Raw genomic sequence first — 17,119 nt, forward strand, 5'->3', positions numbered from 1 at the left:
TTATGTAAAGTTTTAGAAAATGCAAACAACACTAGTGACAAAAAGCTTATTAGTCATTTCCTGGGGATGAGACAGTGGGAGAGATGGATGACAAGAAGAGCACAAAGAAATTTAAAAAAAAAAATTTGTAATGCTTTTATTTTATTTTTGAAAGAGAGAGATAGAGACAGAGTGCCAGAAGAGGAGGGTCATAGAGAGAGGAAGACAGAATCTGAAGGAGGCTCCAGGCTCTGAGCTATCAGCACAGAGCCTGAAGTGGGGCTCAAACTCACAGACTATGAGATCACGACCTGAGCTAAAGTGGGAGCCACCCAGGCAACCCTCAAAGAAACCTTTCTAAAAATGTTTTATTTACTTTTGAGAGAGAGAGAGAGAGAGAGAGAGAGAGAGAGAGAGAGAGAGAGAGAGAAAGAGATTGAGAGAAAGAGAGAGCTCACAAGTGAGCGTGAGTGGAGCTGGGAAGAGAGAGAGTGGGACAAGGGATTTGAAGAGGGCTCTGGGATGACAGTAGTGAGCCCAATGCTGGGCTTGAATTCACAAACTGGGAGATCATGACCTGAGCATCATATCTGATGCTCAACTGAGGCACCCAGCCATTCCCAAAGAAACTTTTGGAAGTGATGTTATGTAAGTACACTGTTTTGCCTGTGGTGAAATTTTCATGGGTGTATACATAATCTATCAAATCGTACACTTTAAATATATAGGGGGGCGCCTGGGTGGCTCAATTGGTTAAGCGTCTGGCTTCACCTCAGGTCATGATCTCACAGTTCGTGGGTTCGAGCCCCGCTTCGGGCTCTGTGCTGACAGCTAGCTCAGAGCCTGGAGCCTGCCTCAGATTCTGTCTCTCTCTCTCTCTCTCTCTCTCTCTCTCTCTGACCCTCCCCTGCTTGCATTGTCTCTCTCTGTCTCTCAAAAATAAATTAAAAAACATTAAAAAAATAAATATATGGGGCTTATCAGATGTCAATTATATCTCAATAATGCTGTTTAATCAAATACAGTTAGATATCAAGTGCAAATTATCAATTAAATCCTGAGAATATTAACAGATTGATGATTCACCAAAAAAGGGCTAGCCCCATATCTGGAACCCGAAAATGTGGAAATCTTGAGTGGAATCACTAATTATTAGTAACACTTTGGAAACACCTTCTGCCCTTTCATCATTTGAGGCCCTAACTACCTAGCTAGTTTCTGGAAGGAGCCAGGAGATTCCGTGTGGGATGGCTGTGACTCTGAGAGCCCCCTGGCCTGTTGCTTTTTGGTTGTCTTTGGGAAGGGCTGAGCTGAGGCTTGGGGTATTTTTTATAGTTTAGGAAGGGGAGGTTTCCAGATTCATGTAATCCAGGGGCTGGAAGGGCTCTAAGAGACCACATGCTTCAAAATTTTTGTTAATGGGTAAGAACACCAAGACCTTGACCTCAGGCATAGAATTGGGGCTCTAATTCAGATATACTAACTTCCCATCTACATTTACTTCCATCACCTATTTCCATCATCCCAAGTGGCCACTGTTTGGTATGCAAGATGATGGCTTCTATCCCATCCAACATTTGTAATGTAACTATTTATGAGACTGGGGTCTGCATCCCAGGGTTGGAAGTATATTGCAGTCTAGCAGAGACAGACCTATATACAGAAGTGACTTTTAAATAATAAAATATTGTAAGAAGTGCTTAGATGAGGTGCAAACGACATGGTATGAGAATGCAGAGGGAAAACCCTCTGATCTGGAAAGGAGATCTGGTAATGGGAGATGATCTGTGTAGCCCTCCGAGGGTGGTAATAAACACCCTTTGTAGGTGCTCAGTAAATGTGAATGTCCTTCTTTCCTTCATATAATGACTCAGGCCTAACTTTCCTTAGGTTATACCCAAAGCCTCCGTTCCCCGTAACAGCCAGACGTTTCATGCCACTGTGGTTTTGCATCGAAGTTCTCTCCTCCTGGAAAGGTCTGTCCTTCCCAGAATGAGCGGAAGGTGACAAGACGTGGAGGTCGAGGGGAACAGAGAGCACATGGTAATAGCACAGCTCTAGAGAATAAATATAAAGCATATGGTAACAGTTAAACGCACGAACTATGGAGGCCAGCCTCAGGATCTTCATCTGAAAAAAGTAAGATAATGATAAAATTCATTTCATAAGGTTGCTGGGTGGATTAAGAGGACATTCCTACGAAGCTTTCTTTCAGCGTCACCCCTGCCACAGAACTAGCGCTCAGGCAAGCCTGGCAGTAGCTTTAGGTGCGCAGGGACATTCTCCGCCCGCCCCGCCCAGCGCAGGAGCCGCCCTTTGACCGCCCAGTCCTTGCCCCCGGCGCCCGGCGCCGCGTCCGGGCGCCACGTCGCCGCCTCCAGCCTCCCACCCTCGGCTTTAGCAGCCCCTACCCTGCGCTAGGTACCCAGTTCACCGGGCCGCGCCCGACTCTGCCTGCGTCCTCCTATTGGTTGCTGCTGGTGCCTGTCGTCCTGGGCCGCTGCAGATTGGCCGGGGAGGGTGGGAATGGGCAGGCCTCGGAGAGCGTAGGAAGGGCGGGGACCCGGATGTGTGTGGTGGCGGCAGCCGAAGAGCTAGTGTGAGGAGCTGAGAGGCCTATGGATGAGGAGAACGCGGCGGCCCCGGTAGGCGGGGATCGGGAGGCGGGGTCCCGGAGGCCTCGGGTGCCCCTGGAGTCTGAGGCGGGAGGCGGGGGTCCTGGGCGGAGGCTTCGGGGTCAGAGGCGGGGCCTGCACCCCGGTCACTGGGCTTCCTGCCTCGGGACCCTCCTTGGCCCCGTGCCGGGCCTGGGGGGACTGGGCGTAGTCGTACTGACTAGCCCGGCCCTCCTGCCCCCGGGTCTCGTCTGAGGGCCAGGCCGTGTCCGGGCTGGAGGCGGGACCCGGTGCGGCCGCCCCGCGCGAGTCCCAAGGCTGTGCGGTTCTCGGCGAGCGGACGTCCCTAGGTTGTGGGGGCCACTGTCTGTCTGGGGTGGAGCCCTGGCGGCGTGTGAGGAGGGCAGCCCAGCCAGCGCCCTACCCTTCTGGGCCACGTGGTGCCTGCGGCTACTGCGGAAGGTTAACAAACCTTTTGGGTAGAATTCAGCTCAGCTAGGCTCATTTAAGCATCTACTGTATGCAAGGTACTGTCAGGCCTTGATGGAACCGATGTCCCAATGTTTTGGCGATGGGAAGAGAAAAATACCTCCCATTTTTTCACTTTTGGCCTTCAGGAAAAATTCATTCATTCATTCATTCATTCATTCATTCATATGTTACCACTGTTGGTGTTTTAAATACCCAGGTCATCCTACTCCTCTCCATCATCACTGCTACCATCCTAGTGGATGCCATCTCTCATTGGAGCTACTGCCACAGCCTCCTACTTAATCATTCGCCACTTCTGCTCTTGCATCTCCAGCCAACAGCCTGAATGAACTTTAACATCTGATAAACCTTAAACATCATACCATTTCCGGGGCGCCTGGGTAGCTCAGTTGGTTAAGCCTCCTACTTCAGCTCAGGTCATGATCTCAGGGTTTGTGGGTTCGAGCCCCGCGTCGAACTCTCTGCTGACAGCTCGGAGCCTGGAGCCTTCTTTAGGTTCTGCATCTTTCTCTCTCTCTACCGCTCCCCTGCTCATGCTCTGTCAAAAATAAATAAACATTTTTAAAAAATTTTAAAAAATCGTATAATTTCCTTGCTTAAAACCCTCCGGAGGTTTCCTATCCCACTTGGAATAAAATCCAAATTCCTTAACACATGGTCTGCTCTGGCTCCAGCTTCTTGCCATCATTCTTGAATGTTCACCTGCACACTTTCTACACCCCAGCCACCCTGGCCTTTTGAATTCCTCTACCATGCCTTCTCCCTTCCACTCCAGGACTTGTGTCCTGGTTGGCCCCCTGCCTAAAATACTCTTACTTGAGCTTGTCACATGCCTGCTTTCTTCTTAACTCAAGTGTCACCTTAGAGAGACTTCGTCTGTTCACTGTATCCAAAGCAATCTTTCGAGTTTACCCCTTTATTCTGCATTACACCACTCTACTTTTTTCCTCTGCGGTCCAATATTGTCAGGTCCGTGTTTTCTCGGTCATCCCCACCCCTCCCCACCCCCGGAATGGATGTGCTTTGAGAACAGGAATCCCACCCATCTTGTTCACAGCGGTATTCCTAGTACCAAGAACAGTGCACACAGTAGGAGCTCAGTAAATGCCGAATGTAAGAACAAGGTTGGGAATTGTTGACTGACTTTGAGTCCAGTGCCCTCTCCGCATTCTGGTTTGCTCAGGGCCCTGCCTTCTTCTCAGTCTTCTTCTCAGTCTCCGTCTCCCCATGGCAGATTTGTTCTCATGAACAAGATGGATGACCTCAACCTGCACTACCGGTTTCTGAATTGGCGCCGGAGGATCCGGGAAATTCGGGAGGTCCGGGCTTTCCGATACCAGGAGAGGTTCAAGCACATTCTTGTAGATGGAGACACTTTGAGGTGAGTTGAGGGGAGTGCTTCTTCATTTCCTTACTCTGCCAGATCTTAGAGATGAAAAGAGGCCTTTTCAGAGGCAGAGGGCTGTTTGCACTGCACTGGGAGGGCCTTTGACCCTGGAGGCCTTTCTGGGTAGACCGGTATGCAGCTGTACTTCTGGCTCACTGTCCTGGTCCATAGTGGAAGCAGTCATGTCAGAGAGAGGAGGCTGCTGGCTTCTCGAGTTGCCCAGGTGCCTTGTGGAGGGGACTCCAGTGGGTGTGTGGGGTGTCTGGGTCTCCTGCCTGCATCTCAGCGGGTTAGGTTTGGTGGAGAGCAGGCGTTTCGGAGGCAGTGTGTTTCCTGTTTTGGGAGGACAGTTCCGCAGTGTGTCCTGCCCACCACTTTCCAGCCCTTTGTTCGTGTGTTTGTGTTTATTTCCTCTCTCTTCTGGCTTGAACCCCTTCCCTGACTCCTTCTGAGCCTAATTCTGTCAAAAAGTTGTCCCTGAAAGGGGGAAGGAAGGAGTGCTATTTAGCCTGGAGAACAGAAATCTGAGGAGTGGGGGCTGAATAACCGTCTCCCAGTCTACGAAGGGCTTTGGTTCAGAGGGTAGAGACCAGCTGTTCTTCAGCTCCACTGAAGACAGAGCCAGAGGAAAAGGGGCGAAGCTGCAGCATGAAGGATTGAGGTCAGGCAGGGTTGTGAGACCCTGGCTAGGCAATTAAGGGAGGTTCTGCATTCTTTTCCCCCTAGAAATGAAGGCTCCTGGCTTGTGTTGATCTGGTGTGGGTTGGTTCCTGGCTGGAGGCAGCAGGAGGGTGGGTGACCTCAAGCATCTTGTTATGGTGTCTATGCAGATGTCTTGAAGAGTGGCCTGACAGATTCTCCTCTCTGTTGGCCCTTACAGGGGTGGGGGTGGGGGTGGTGAGGATGCTGAGGATGCTGAGGCCCTCCCCCACTCCTAGGCTAGGCTGCTAATGGAACTTCCCTCTTATTCTTCTGTCAGTTACCATGGAAACTCCGGTGAAGTTGGCTGCTACGTGGCTTCTCGACCCCTGACCAAGGACAGCAATTATTTTGAGGTGATCAAGGCAGTGGGTGGGCAGAGCAGGGGGTGAGATCCTTAAGCTCCAGGGAGGTTCTTGATCTGTTCCTTTTAATTTTCCATCAGGGCTGTCTTCTTGGCTGAGAAAAGGGCCAGAATAGCATGGTGCCTCGGCTGAGAGATAGGTGCCCTAGTGCTGTCACCCTGTCTATTCTGCTCTCCTGCGCCTCAGCTAGGGGAGGAGCTATGACCCATGTCCCAGACTCTGACCCATGTCCTTTCTCCTCCTAACCCAAGCCAACATCTGCTCCATCTCCTATCATTTTCCATAGCTCAGAAGTTATTTTCTGAGTACTCATGGTAAAGTAGGCCCATGGTCTCCCCACTTCTCCCCTCTGTCCTGTCTTTTTCTTTGATTACCATGTTTTTTATCTCTTTGAGGCTCTTGGAGCCTTTGATGTCTGACTCCCCTTCCCCACCCCAGCAGAAATCCATCCCATTTCCGATGGCTACTCGCTGCTAATTGCTCCCTGCTCTTTTCCTTACAGGTGTCGATTGTGGACAGCGGGGTCCGGGGCACCATTGCTGTGGGGCTGGTCCCTCAGTACTACAGCTTGGATCACCAGCCTGGCTGGTTGCCCGATTCTGTAGCCTACCACGCTGATGACGGCAAGTGAGTTGCCTCCCGTGGAACCTGGCCCCTTTCCTGTGGATTTGGGAAACTTAGATATAAAGGACTACCTGGCCATGCTTTTGCCATTCCTTCACCTATCTTGGGGTATTTTCATAGACCTTTCTGATCAGGATGGGAAGGTGGCCTGATAGCTACCCTTGGAGGTTTGCAGACTTGGGGGGGGAGGTGAGTGGAGCTCATGCATGGACCCAGGTAGATGCCATCCCAGAGTGACTGGGAGCAGCAAGATAGACCCCAGGGATTAGTGCTGTGGAGAAGTTGGGAGGCCAGGCTCAGGTCCTGTGTCTGTGCTGCTCTGTTTGCAGGCTGTACAATGGCCGAGCCAAGGGCCGCCAGTTTGGGTCAAAGTGCAACTCCGGGGACCGGATTGGCTGTGGCATTGAGCCTGTGTCCTTTGATGTACAGACTGCCCAGATCTTCTTCACCAAAAATGGGAAGCGGGTGAGTGGGCAATCCCAGGTGGGATTTAAGCAGGTTGAAGCCATCCAAGGGTCTGTGGGAGTGAAAATCACCTCCTGGCTGAGGCTTGCTCGGGTACCCATAGCCTTGGTTCCACCTCCTTCAGGCCAGCCTCAGGCACTCCTAAAGTCTGCATACAGGACAAGACACTCCCCTTGTCCAGGGGAAGCCGAGACATTGGCCAAGATGATAGAGCCACAGGGCGGGTTAGTGCTGTGGAGGATGAGCAGAGATTGTGGGGGACAGAATTCGGTTATTTGGGGGAAGGTTTTGAGCAGAAAAGGGGAGAGGGAGGTTATAGCCTGGCTGCAAAGGTGAAGGCCCTCTTCAGAGGTTTGACTTGAATGCTTTTGAGGTTATGTCTGTTCTGTGTTTATTTTTCTTGTTTCGCTTCTCCTTTCCTCGTCTCTTCAGAGAGACACTAGTAGTGGTAAGGAGATGGGTAAGAGGAAGTAGAAGAGAGAGACACTCAGCAGTCTTTCTTCTCCTGCCCTGCTCCATCTCCCACCCTGAAGATTGCTCTCTCAGGCCTTGGTGGTGGGGTGGTCCCTCCTTAGCCTCTGTGCCTTCTAGGACACACACGTGCCAAAAGCATTTGGCAGCAACTCAAGAGATTTGTGTTTGGCCTCTAACTTTGTGGATACCTTGGTCGGCCAGGAGTGCTTAGCAACATTTTAAACTTTTCTGTACCTCTGTTTTTCTGTCAGCGTGTGTGATAGTCATTTGTTGCATCATCTCAAAAGTACCCTTGTGAGAATTAGGTGAGCTGTGGAAAAGTGAGCCCGGCAGCAGCTCCCCCACTCCCTCTGCTGCAGGTGGGCTCCACCATCATGCCCATGTCCCCAGATGGACTGTTCCCAGCAGTGGGCATGCACTCTCTGGGTGAAGAGGTGAGGCTGCACCTCAACGCTGAGCTGGGCCGCGAGGACGACAGCGTCATGATGGTGGACAGTTACGAGGACGAATGGGGTCGGCTGCATGATGTCAGAGTGTGCGGAACTGTAAGTGGAGGGTGGGGTGGGGTGGCAGGGGCTGGACGGGGAGGCCTGGGCTGAACTCTGTGGGACACCAAAGCATGTCTGAATTGCTTAGAACAGGGAGTGAGGACAATGTCTTTTATAGGGTTTGGGGCAATGGGAATTTGGGGCCTTGACACGACTCTTTGAATCCAGATCTATGTTCTCCTTAGTGCTGATTGGCTCTCCTCCCTTCCCTGTCACTGAGAGCTCAGCTTAGTTGCTTTACTTTGAGAACAGCAGTAGTTCTTCGCCTTCTTTGGTTCTTTTTGTCCCTGGTGGCCTCTGCTGCCCTTCACACGTGCCTCTGAGAGGCTGGGGCTCATTTGGAGGCAGGATGCCTGGAGCCCCCATTCAGCCCAATCTCAGCTCATGCCCCAAGCTCTCCTCTCACTGTGCTGCGGGGCACGTGTGGTCACGAGCCCTGCTCCTGGGGGGAGGGTTCTGAGATCTGTCTGGAGTAAGTGGCAATGTCAGTGTCTTCTCTCTTCCCCCTACATTTCGTTAGAGGAATGAGAATGAAGGCAGATGAAGATTCATTGAGAATTCTTGATCTTCCAGAGTCTGCTTTTTTAATGCATCTTCTCATCATACCTGCTTTGGTCTCCCCCTGAATTTTTCTCTCCCTGAAACTTTCTTGGGGAGTGTATGGACCTTGGGAGAGGGAAATTCTTCACATCTCCCTTCTGTGCCTCCTGCTGGGTTGGGAGTGAATGGATGCTGAGTCAGGGGTCTGGCCCTGGCCTACAGTGGGGTGCTCCGGCCTCCCACTTCGAATTGTCCCTCTGCTGCCCTCTTGCTCCTGGCTCAACCTTTTTCTCCACCCTCTGGCCTTCTCACCCCAACCCAGGCTGTTTTCAGCTCAAGCCTTTGATAGCAAAACAGAAGCAGTGGGGGGTGGGAGTGGATTATGATCAAGGCTCCCCCCATTCTGTAGTTCAAGGTGAGTCAAACTCAGGGAAATGGCAGAATGTGTGCCCTCCTGCTGCTTCTGACACTCTGTACCCCCTCTGGCACTGAAGTCTGAGGACCACAATGGCTGCAAGCCGGGAGGCTTCAGATGCCCAACTCTTTGACCCTCATCTCTTTCTTTTCCTCTTCCACCATCATTTCGACAACATCTACAGAGTTGAGCTTGGGACTGAGCCAGGGCAGTGTTCCAGCTCTCATCCCTGACCTCTCCTCAAGACTGTTTTCCTGGCGTCCTTTCCCTGCCTGGACCTGTCCCACTCTGCCCCCAGCTCCTCCCAGGCAGTCTTTTCTAATTGATGTCGAATCCTGTAGACATTTCCTTCCTCTCTGTCCTCCTCCAGTGGTCTTAGGTCACACATCTGAGAATTTTTACTTAGATATAATCTGCTTGGCTCTTCACTCAGACCCTCACCCCAGCTTGGGCTAGCTGGCAGGGTGGGCCCACTGTTCCCTGAGCACCTGCTCTTTGGGGGCAGACTGTAGCATGGACTTCTTGAGGATATATGCTTCTCTTCTTCTCCTGCCAGCTATGCTATCTTTCAGATGAGGGTGACTTACCCAGTTTCTTCCTTCCATCCCCTTGGACCCTGTTCCTGCTTGTCTCTTGCCCTGCTCCTTGTCCCCTCTGACCATCCATTGTGTGTGTGATCCAGGGGTCAGAGTTGTATCTTGTGGAGGAGCCTGGGAGAGGTCATTTAGGCTATTTGAAGCCTGTGCCTCCCATTTCTAAAGATGTGTCGCTCAGTGGTTTCTCCTTTTTGCCCTTTCTGTTTTCCCATCGCCTCTGTGGGGAGCCTTTCCCTGGAGCCTCAAGACCTCTGCTGTTGGTTGGAGCCTGTTTCTCCCGCCTTGGGTGATGTTCCCGGTAGAGCGCCCTTTAGAACCATAAAGGTTTGGGAGAGGCTCTGATGCCATCCAGTCCACGGCTTCCCAGCACAGAGCTGGGAAGACCATTCACCTTGACATGCAGGACATTTAGCATCCTTGGCGCCCAGACCCACGGTGCCAGTAGCTTGCTCCTCTTGTCATTGTGACAGCCCTAGTGCTCCCAGATCTCTTGTTGTGCAGTTGAGGAGAAAACAGCCCCAGACAGAAGAAGCAGAGAGACTTGTTCAAATGTCAACAGTGAATCAGTAGTGAAACTAAGTCCAGATACTCATTCTTTGATCCTTTGCCACCACTCTGTCCATTGCCGGGTACATGCTGTGCCCTTTTCCCCAGCCCCTCTTCTGTAGCCCGTCATCTCTCCTCCTGGCCCTTCTCGTAAGATGAATTGGAGTTCCTGGGCTTAAGTCTCCACCTCCCCTGTCAGTTCCTGACTAGCTCCATTAGCCACGGCCCTTCTCGGTGAGCTCACCTGGCTGCCTGGGACCCTTTCCCTCCCAGGCCTCTCTCTTAGTTTGGAGTGTCTGTATCCTCTCTTCCCTTCTCACTTGTTCTTCCTACAAAGAAGAACGAATCCCTGGCCCCCTTTTCCCCCTCCAACATTAAATTATGAACAATTTCAAACCTACAGAAAAGTTGAAAAAATGGTATAGTGCACACCCATTTATCTGCTACCTAGCCTCAACAGTTAATATTTAGTTGTGTCTGTTTGATCTGAGTGTCTGTAGATAGACAGACCTGGCTCTTTGTTGAGTGGAATTCTTCCCCCTGCATCCTGTGGCCTCAGTTTCCCCTCCTGAAGAGTCCTTCCTTTGCAGAGCTCTGAGGGTGTTGAGGAACCGCTGCTATGTTTGCTCAGGGATGGGGGTGTTGCCCCTCACCTCATCCCTGCCCCCAGGCTTTGCAAAGTGAGGTAATATGTGGAGGGTGGGGGGCAGTAGTTAAAGCTGGGGGATTAGACTCACTCTGTCTTTGTTTCCTGCTTCTAGCTCCTCTGACAACTCCTTAGTGATGGAGCAACAGCTTTGGTACACAAAGAGGGGTGAATAAGGCCTCGCCCTCCAGGGGTCCTCCTGGACCCAACCCAGCCCAACCCAGGAGGAGACCATGTTGGGGCCTGAGCTGGCCGGTGGGGAGCACGGAGCATGTTCTTGGTTCCTGTTTCAGCTGCTTCTAGGCCCTCAGGGCGCTGAGCCCTCCCTGGCTCCTGTCAAGAGGGATTAGGGTCTCTGCTCGCAAGAGGAGGAGGGCGGATACCAGCCGGAGAGAGAGAAGCGGCCAGGAAGGTGCTACTGAGAGGCAGGGGGTTGGAGTGTAGGAGGGGCTCTCTGCACTCTGGTCTGCGGCCTCAGCTCTGTGGCTTTGAGTCCACCGGTTTGGCCTTTAAAGGCTTTGGTGGTATGGGGAGGGAGGCTCAGGAGTGTGTGTGTGTGGGGGGGCTTGAAAGCTTGCCCCTGCCCTGCCAAACATGTAGGGGAACATTTCTGCTGCTTGGGCATTGAGGGCAGCTGGTCAGTGGGGACAGAGTAATCTGGGGTGTGGTCGTTTGTCCTAGGGGAATGGTGACCAGTTCTGGGAGCCTATGGGGCCATTGTAGTTGGAGGTAAGTGCTGAGATAAAGGGTCGTTTCCTTCTGTGATGGGCAGTTATAGTCTCTTGTAGCTTTGGGTAACCTTTTACATTTAGGAAGCATTGATATATTGATGTGTTCTAGTACACCCCCCATTTCCTGATTTAGGGAAAGGCAGAACATGTGTTGATCACCTGGGTGCAGGCTCCATGCTGAGCACTTGACGCTTCATTTAGCCTTCTTGCCCATTTTTGGGAAAAGGCAGTAGTATCCTGTTTTACTGAGGAAAAAACTATGGCTTAAAGAGGCAAAAGTCACTTTCTTGAAAGTTAGCGGCTAGCGACTCATAGGAGTTAGGATTTGAACTCAGGTCTGTGTGCTTCTCTTTCCAAACTGAAAGGCATCTGAGGCACAGATTGAGGGCCCAGCATTGAGATTCTAGCAACTCGGGCTTAAATCTGCCATCTCCTCTAGGTTGCTAAAGCCCTAGTCTCAGGAGGGGAGGAGTGAACTCTAGCCAGGATCTGTCAGGGAGCAGGGAGGCCACACTCCCCAGCTGCCCCTGTAAGTGCTGAGAAGGATCAGATAAATTGGGGCAGCTTATGCCCTGAAGGGTAGGTGGATGGTTCCTTTCTTGCAGAGGGTGGCATTTGCAGGGACCTAGTCTTCCAGCTGTCAGCAGTCTGTCTGAAGTGCTGTGCCGGGTGGGGAGTGGGTTTCAGAGTCCCTCATGAGTGTGTTTTGTCCTCCTGACTACAGTCCCCACCCAGTCCACAGACGAGACTGCAGTGGCTGCGCTCCTCAGGGCTGAGGCAGAGGGGAACGGTTGGGCGGGTTTTTCTCAAGGATCAGGATCTGGAGCTGCTGCCTCTTGGCTCTGGAAGTGGAGAACACTGTGTTTCCTACATCGAGGCCAGTTGGATGGAGTGGGTTGAGGGCAGCTGTGGGATCCCCCACCCAGTTCTGCAATGCTGGCTGGAGAGGGTGGGCTGGGGGCTCCTTGCACTGGGTGGAGTGTAAGCCAGCGAATGCACACCAGGCCCCACCCCTCCCGGCTTGTGGGGAGATGCAGAGGAGGAACCTGGGCCTAGCAGAGAACACAGGGGACCAGGAGGGGAATTCCAGCAGTGTGGGCCTGAATTAGTACCTGGTAAATCAGAAGATGGCCCATGGCAGACCCCCTTCTGATGAAAAGAAGCAGTGTGAGCTAACAGAGAAGACCTGGGCTAGGGGTGTAAATATGAATGAGCCAGCATAACCTGAAAGATAGAAAGTCATGGCTGGAGGAATTGGAAAGAGAGCCTGAATGTGCATGTAGGGGGTTTCCTATGCAGCTCTGGCTTTTCCTCTGGTTGCCTCCACCTCCCCGCCCCCCTCCCCCCCCACTTCTATTGGAGAAGAGGGGAGGATGGACTTAACTTGGCAGGGCTTTGGGGATGGAGAGCTGAGAAGGGGACCCTGTCCCTCCGTGTTCTGTCTGAAGGAGGTGGTGAGGTTGCAGGCCCTGCCTCCACTTTGGTACTGGTGCAGGCGAACGTAATTCCTTTCCTGTTCAGGCAGAGTTCTTTGGGGGGGTGAGAGGCCAGCATCCCAAGCCTTGCTAGGGATGAAGAGAGGAGGTCCCCAGGCAGTGTTTTCTTCTGGGCTGGAGAGGTGGGAGGGTAGACTAAAGTCTTGAGGGGCAGTTTGGCTAATTAAAAAGGGATTAAGGACTCCCAGGTGATGCTGAGGGTGAGGAAAGAGGGGATGGGGTTGAGTCATAACCCCACCATTACCATGACAACTGATAAATAAATCCTCCCAGCTTGGGGGTGGCCTCCCCATCATGCCCAGGCAGGACCATTGTGGAGTTGAAGAGCCCTAAGAGTCCCATCAGTCACCTTCCCTCTCCTCCCACCTCCACACCTCTGCTCTATGAAAGATCCGTGAGGGGCCGCGAACAGGGAAGTCTGCCTTCGTGTCTCTGGCCCGCCTGCTCCCCTCCCTCACATTAAGTAAAGGAGTGGAGCTGGTCATTCTGGGTTCCCTGATTCCCCTCGGCACCTCCGTGACCCAGCTCTGTCCAAAGCCAGAAATTACATTCGTCCCATCCCAGGCAGAGGTGGTTTCTGAGCGGTCTCCCCTCCGTCAGACATCTGGAGTTGGCACCTAACCTCTGCGTCCTCCCTGTCCGAGTTAGGCCTCTGCATGTCTCCTCTCAGTTTTCATGTCTCCTTTTCTTGTATCTAAGGCCCCTGGGTAAACCTCTTCTGGCAGAGTCGTTCAGGGCAGGAGGTGACAGCCTAGAGGCCACTAGTATGGTCCTGGCTGCTCAGCCAGCTGGGGTGCTGTGCTGCTGCCCGCCTCTCCCCCAAAGCAAGGAGAGGGGCTTGGTTCATAGGCAGGTGGGTGCAGGGCTCAGCCTTCCTGCTTGTGCTGCCACCTTTGCTACCCTCCCCCTGCCCCATTCTCCCATGCCTTCCCAGAACGTTGGGGCCCACAGGTTCTTCTAGGGTCCTTTCCCTTCCAACCAGAGGCTTTATTATGCTCAGGAAACGACCTGGGTGCCTCCGGACCAGGTTTCTAGGGTGGGTGTCAGTCCGCCCTCCGCACCACCTGCTGCCCCTGGCTCTTCCCCCACAGCTGCTGGAGTACTTAGGCAAGGGCAAGAGCATCGTTGACGTGGGGCTGGCCCAGGCCCGGCACCCTCTGAGCACCCGGAGCCACTACTTCGAGGTGGAGATCGTGGACCCTGGAGAGAAATGCTATATCGCCTTGGGGCTGGCCCGGAAGGTGGGGACTCGTGTTGGCTTCTTACCTGGAGAGCTGCTCTGCTCTGGGGTTGTTGCAGTGGGGCCCGGAAGCTCTTGGGGAAATTGGGGAGATTGGGGGGCAGGCTGTGGAGGGAAGATCTTTACCCAAGATAGAGCATGGTTGTATGTGTTCTCTGTGGGAGGGTATGGACCCCCCGTGACCCACAACCAGATAGAGAGTCCTGACTGCAGCACTCAGATGGGCCCGCAGGTGGGGTGGGGACAGCTTGCAGCCCTGGCTGTGAAAGCCAAACACCCTGGTCACCTTCCCTGCGTCCCCTGTGGCCTCAAGGGCCTGAGGGGGTGGGAGGCTGCAGGGGAGTGAGCAGCCGTTTGGGGTGGTAGCTTATTTCAGAAGGTTGAACATGCAGATGCCCTCTCTCCTGTCCTCTTTCTGTACATGGGACCATAGGTTTTCTCTTTCCTTCTTGGTTTAGGATTATCCCAAGAACAGGCACCCTGGCTGGAGCAGAGGCTCTGTGGCTTACCATGCAGGTGAGTAGGGGCAGCCCCATGGGGGAGGTAGAGGCATGGGGTCATTCATTTTCCTGACCCCCCGCAAATGGCCTCTCCTCCAGCATCTGGTGAGAGAGGCTTTCCTCTGCTACTGTCTCATCTCCCCTTCCCAAGCTGCTAGTGCTTTCTCTTCGTCTGTGTTTTTCCTCCCAGCCTGAAGAGCGAGGGAAGCCGAACAGGGGCGGGAGATCTGGGCCCAAACTGGACATTCCAGGCCTCTGAGTCGGCTCCCTCTGTGCCCTTCTTGAAGATTCTGCAGTTTCTTTTTTTGGTCTGTTTCACTTCCTTTAGGGCTTTCTTTAGAAAGGACTTGCCGTGAGCTCCTGGTGCCATTCCCATCCCTTCCTCAGCCCCTTCCCTTCTCCTGCCAACATCCCAAGGAAGTCTGCTGCCCCTTAGCTCCGTGAGCGAACATTTTGTCTCTCTTTTTTTTTTTTTTTAATATGGTGCCCTCTTTCTACTTCAGTTTTTCCATCTTTGTTTCACCTTGACCCCTTCCCTTCCTCTGGGCCAGAGAGGGAGGTGAAAAGGCATTCAGCTTCAAGCAGGGACCTCTCGCAGGGTGAGGGGTAGAGGGTCAGCCCTTCCTTCAAGTGTGTGTCCTCTCCTTTTCCCCCAACAGATGATGGAAAGATCTTCCATGGCAGTGGTGTGGGGGACCCCTTCGGGCCACGCTGTTATAAAGGGGACATTATGGGATGTGGAATCATGTTCCCTCGGGACTACATTCTGGACAGTGAGGGTGAGTGGGGTGGGGGTGGCCGGCCAGACTGGTCAGGCAGATGGTGGGGGCAGTACCAGAGGAGCTCAGTTTCTTGGCCTCCTAGGTGACAGTGATGACAGTTGTGACACAGTGATCCTGTCCCCAACTGCCCGAGCCGTCCGGAATGTCCGGAATGTCATGTACCTGCACCAGGAGGGAGAAGAGGAAGAGGAGGAAGAGGAAGAGGAAGAAGATGGGGAAGAGATTGAGCAAGAGCACGAGGGCAAGAAGGTGGTGGTGAGTGGGGAGGACGTGGGGTTGGACTAGGGTTCTGGGGCCTGGGCAGGGGCTGGTATCTGTGGTGCTGGATGTAGCCCGACTCTGGTGGGGAGCTGGTTTCCAGGCGCCCCCTTGTGGTCACTTCCCTCATCACCCTAAGTCTCTCGGCTCAGTTGGCAGTGCTTGGGGTTCAGGCCTGTGTGGCTCTAGTAGCATCATCAGCAGAGGCCAGAGCCCACCTGCTCCACTCCTCTCCATGCCTCCACCCCCAGGTTTTCTTCACTCGGAATGGCAAGATCATTGGGAAGAAGGATGCTGTTGTACCTTCTGGCGGCTTCTTTCCCACCATTGGAATGCTGAGCTGTGGGGAGAAAGTCAAAGTGGATCTGCATCCCTTGAGTGGCTAGGGACTTCTTCCCTAGACCTGCCCCGCCTCCTTTTCCTCGCCCTTTGCAGAACCGGGTGCCCAGTTCCTGCCTTCCCCCAAGGATTTGCTTACCCAGCAGGCCCCAGGGAGTGCATCGTCCCTCCGCCTCTCCCAGATCAGGCCCTTGCTGAGCTCCTCTGTGCCCATGTTTCTGACATGGTGCTACCTCGATCATCAGTTGGTCCTGGGCCCAAGTCCCTGGTTGGACAGGAGCAGGCTCAGTGAATGGAATTGGTGTATCGGTAGGTCCCACTTGTTTTGGCTGGTGGACTCCTGCACCTTTTCTTTCCCCGCTGGCCATGTGAGTGGAGAGGAGTGAGCACCTTGTCTCAGCTGCTATTTGGGCATGAGGCTCTGCAGGGGGGTGGCGTAGAGACAGCCCCCTCCTCTATTTATCACAGTATTTCTTCTTGCATCTCCTTTGTTTTGTTCCCTGTCCTCATTGTGAACCAGTTGCTGATGTTCTTTCTCCTCCACCCCCCGGCTGGGCTCGGGGCGGGGGGGGGGGACTCTTTTGGGCCCTCTTTCCCCTTCCACTGACTACTGTCCCTGGAAGACACTCCAGGGTCTCTGTTCTTTCCCTTGGGAGCCCGCTTTCTCCTTCACTGCCTGCTCAGGCACTGTAGTCCCACAGAGAATCTGAGTCTCTGGCTTCCCGCAGCTGTACACATGCAGTTAGGTGCCTGTTATGTGTTGAATGGAGTGAGAGAGGGGCTGCCAAGTGGGGGGGCCTGGAGCCTTTGCTCCCATCCCCTCCTTGCCATCCTTGGGACCCCTGTGGCACCTTTGTCCCTAGTTCCCTGGGATGCTCAGTGAAGGCAAGACCCCGAAGCCAGATCTGTGGTCGCAAGCGCAGAGGGCAGCTTGGCCCCTCACTCCCCTTCCCTGCCACACCCGTGTCCCAGCTTGCTCCCTGTGCCAGTGCCTGTTTTGCTTCCGTGTTTGATTCTAGCACTTACATACGTCCTCCCCCACCAAGCCCTCCTGTCTCCTACCGCCTGACCCCTGACCCCCTTCCCGTACAGTGACTTCTCCTGGGAGGAAGAGGGAGCAGGAGGTGTTAGCCTTGGTTTGCACAGAGTGGGTGGGCCTTGGGGAAAGGGGGTGAGCTGCTGTGTTGCTTGTGTCCCCGCTTCAGCCCTCCACTACGATGTATGAAATGTATGTACAGCCCAGAGATGTTTATACAGCCAATAAAAATGGAGTTTCTGTATTTATCAGGACAGCCTGGACAAGGGACTCCTTTCCAGTCCGTAGGGCCAGGGACGGGATTGGAGGTGGGGACAGCTGAGGGAGACCTGGACCCATGTGATGC

At 53.4% G+C, this 17,119-nt stretch overlaps 1 protein-coding gene across 1 annotated transcript; it reads left to right on the plus strand.

Annotated features, from left to right (window-relative positions):
* The first annotated feature begins 2,516 nt into the window (after positions 1-2,516).
* SPRYD3 (SPRY domain containing 3) lies at positions 2,517-17,027 on the plus strand. The gene is made up of 11 exons (XM_029955879.1): positions 2,517-2,624; positions 4,321-4,467; positions 5,453-5,528; positions 6,040-6,164; positions 6,491-6,626; positions 7,460-7,645; positions 13,710-13,859; positions 14,317-14,374; positions 15,018-15,137; positions 15,223-15,395; positions 15,650-17,027. The coding sequence occupies exons 1-11, from the start codon at positions 2,602-2,604 to the stop codon at positions 15,782-15,784; spliced, it is 1,329 nt and encodes a 442-aa protein (XP_029811739.1). The 5' UTR covers positions 2,517-2,601; the 3' UTR covers positions 15,785-17,027.
* The last annotated feature ends 92 nt before the right edge of the window (positions 17,028-17,119 follow it).

Source organism: Suricata suricatta, chromosome 10, assembly GCF_006229205.1.
Source record: "Suricata suricatta isolate VVHF042 chromosome 10, meerkat_22Aug2017_6uvM2_HiC, whole genome shotgun sequence".
In the NCBI taxonomy this organism is placed as follows: Eukaryota; Metazoa; Chordata; class Mammalia; order Carnivora; family Herpestidae; genus Suricata; species Suricata suricatta.

What these genes read in the sequence shown, in the direction of transcription:
- SPRYD3 (XM_029955879.1), top strand. Translation starts at nt 2,602, where the DNA reads ATGAGGAGAACGCGGCGGCCCCG. An exon ending in AGGACAGCAATTATTTTGAG is followed by an intron (nt 5,529 to 6,039) that starts GTGATCAAGGCA and finishes TTTTCCTTACAG; the next exon opens with GTGTCGATTGTGGACAGCGG. An exon ending in CTACATTCTGGACAGTGAGG is followed by an intron (nt 15,138 to 15,222) that starts GTGAGTGGGGTG and finishes TTGGCCTCCTAG; the next exon opens with GTGACAGTGATGACAGTTGT.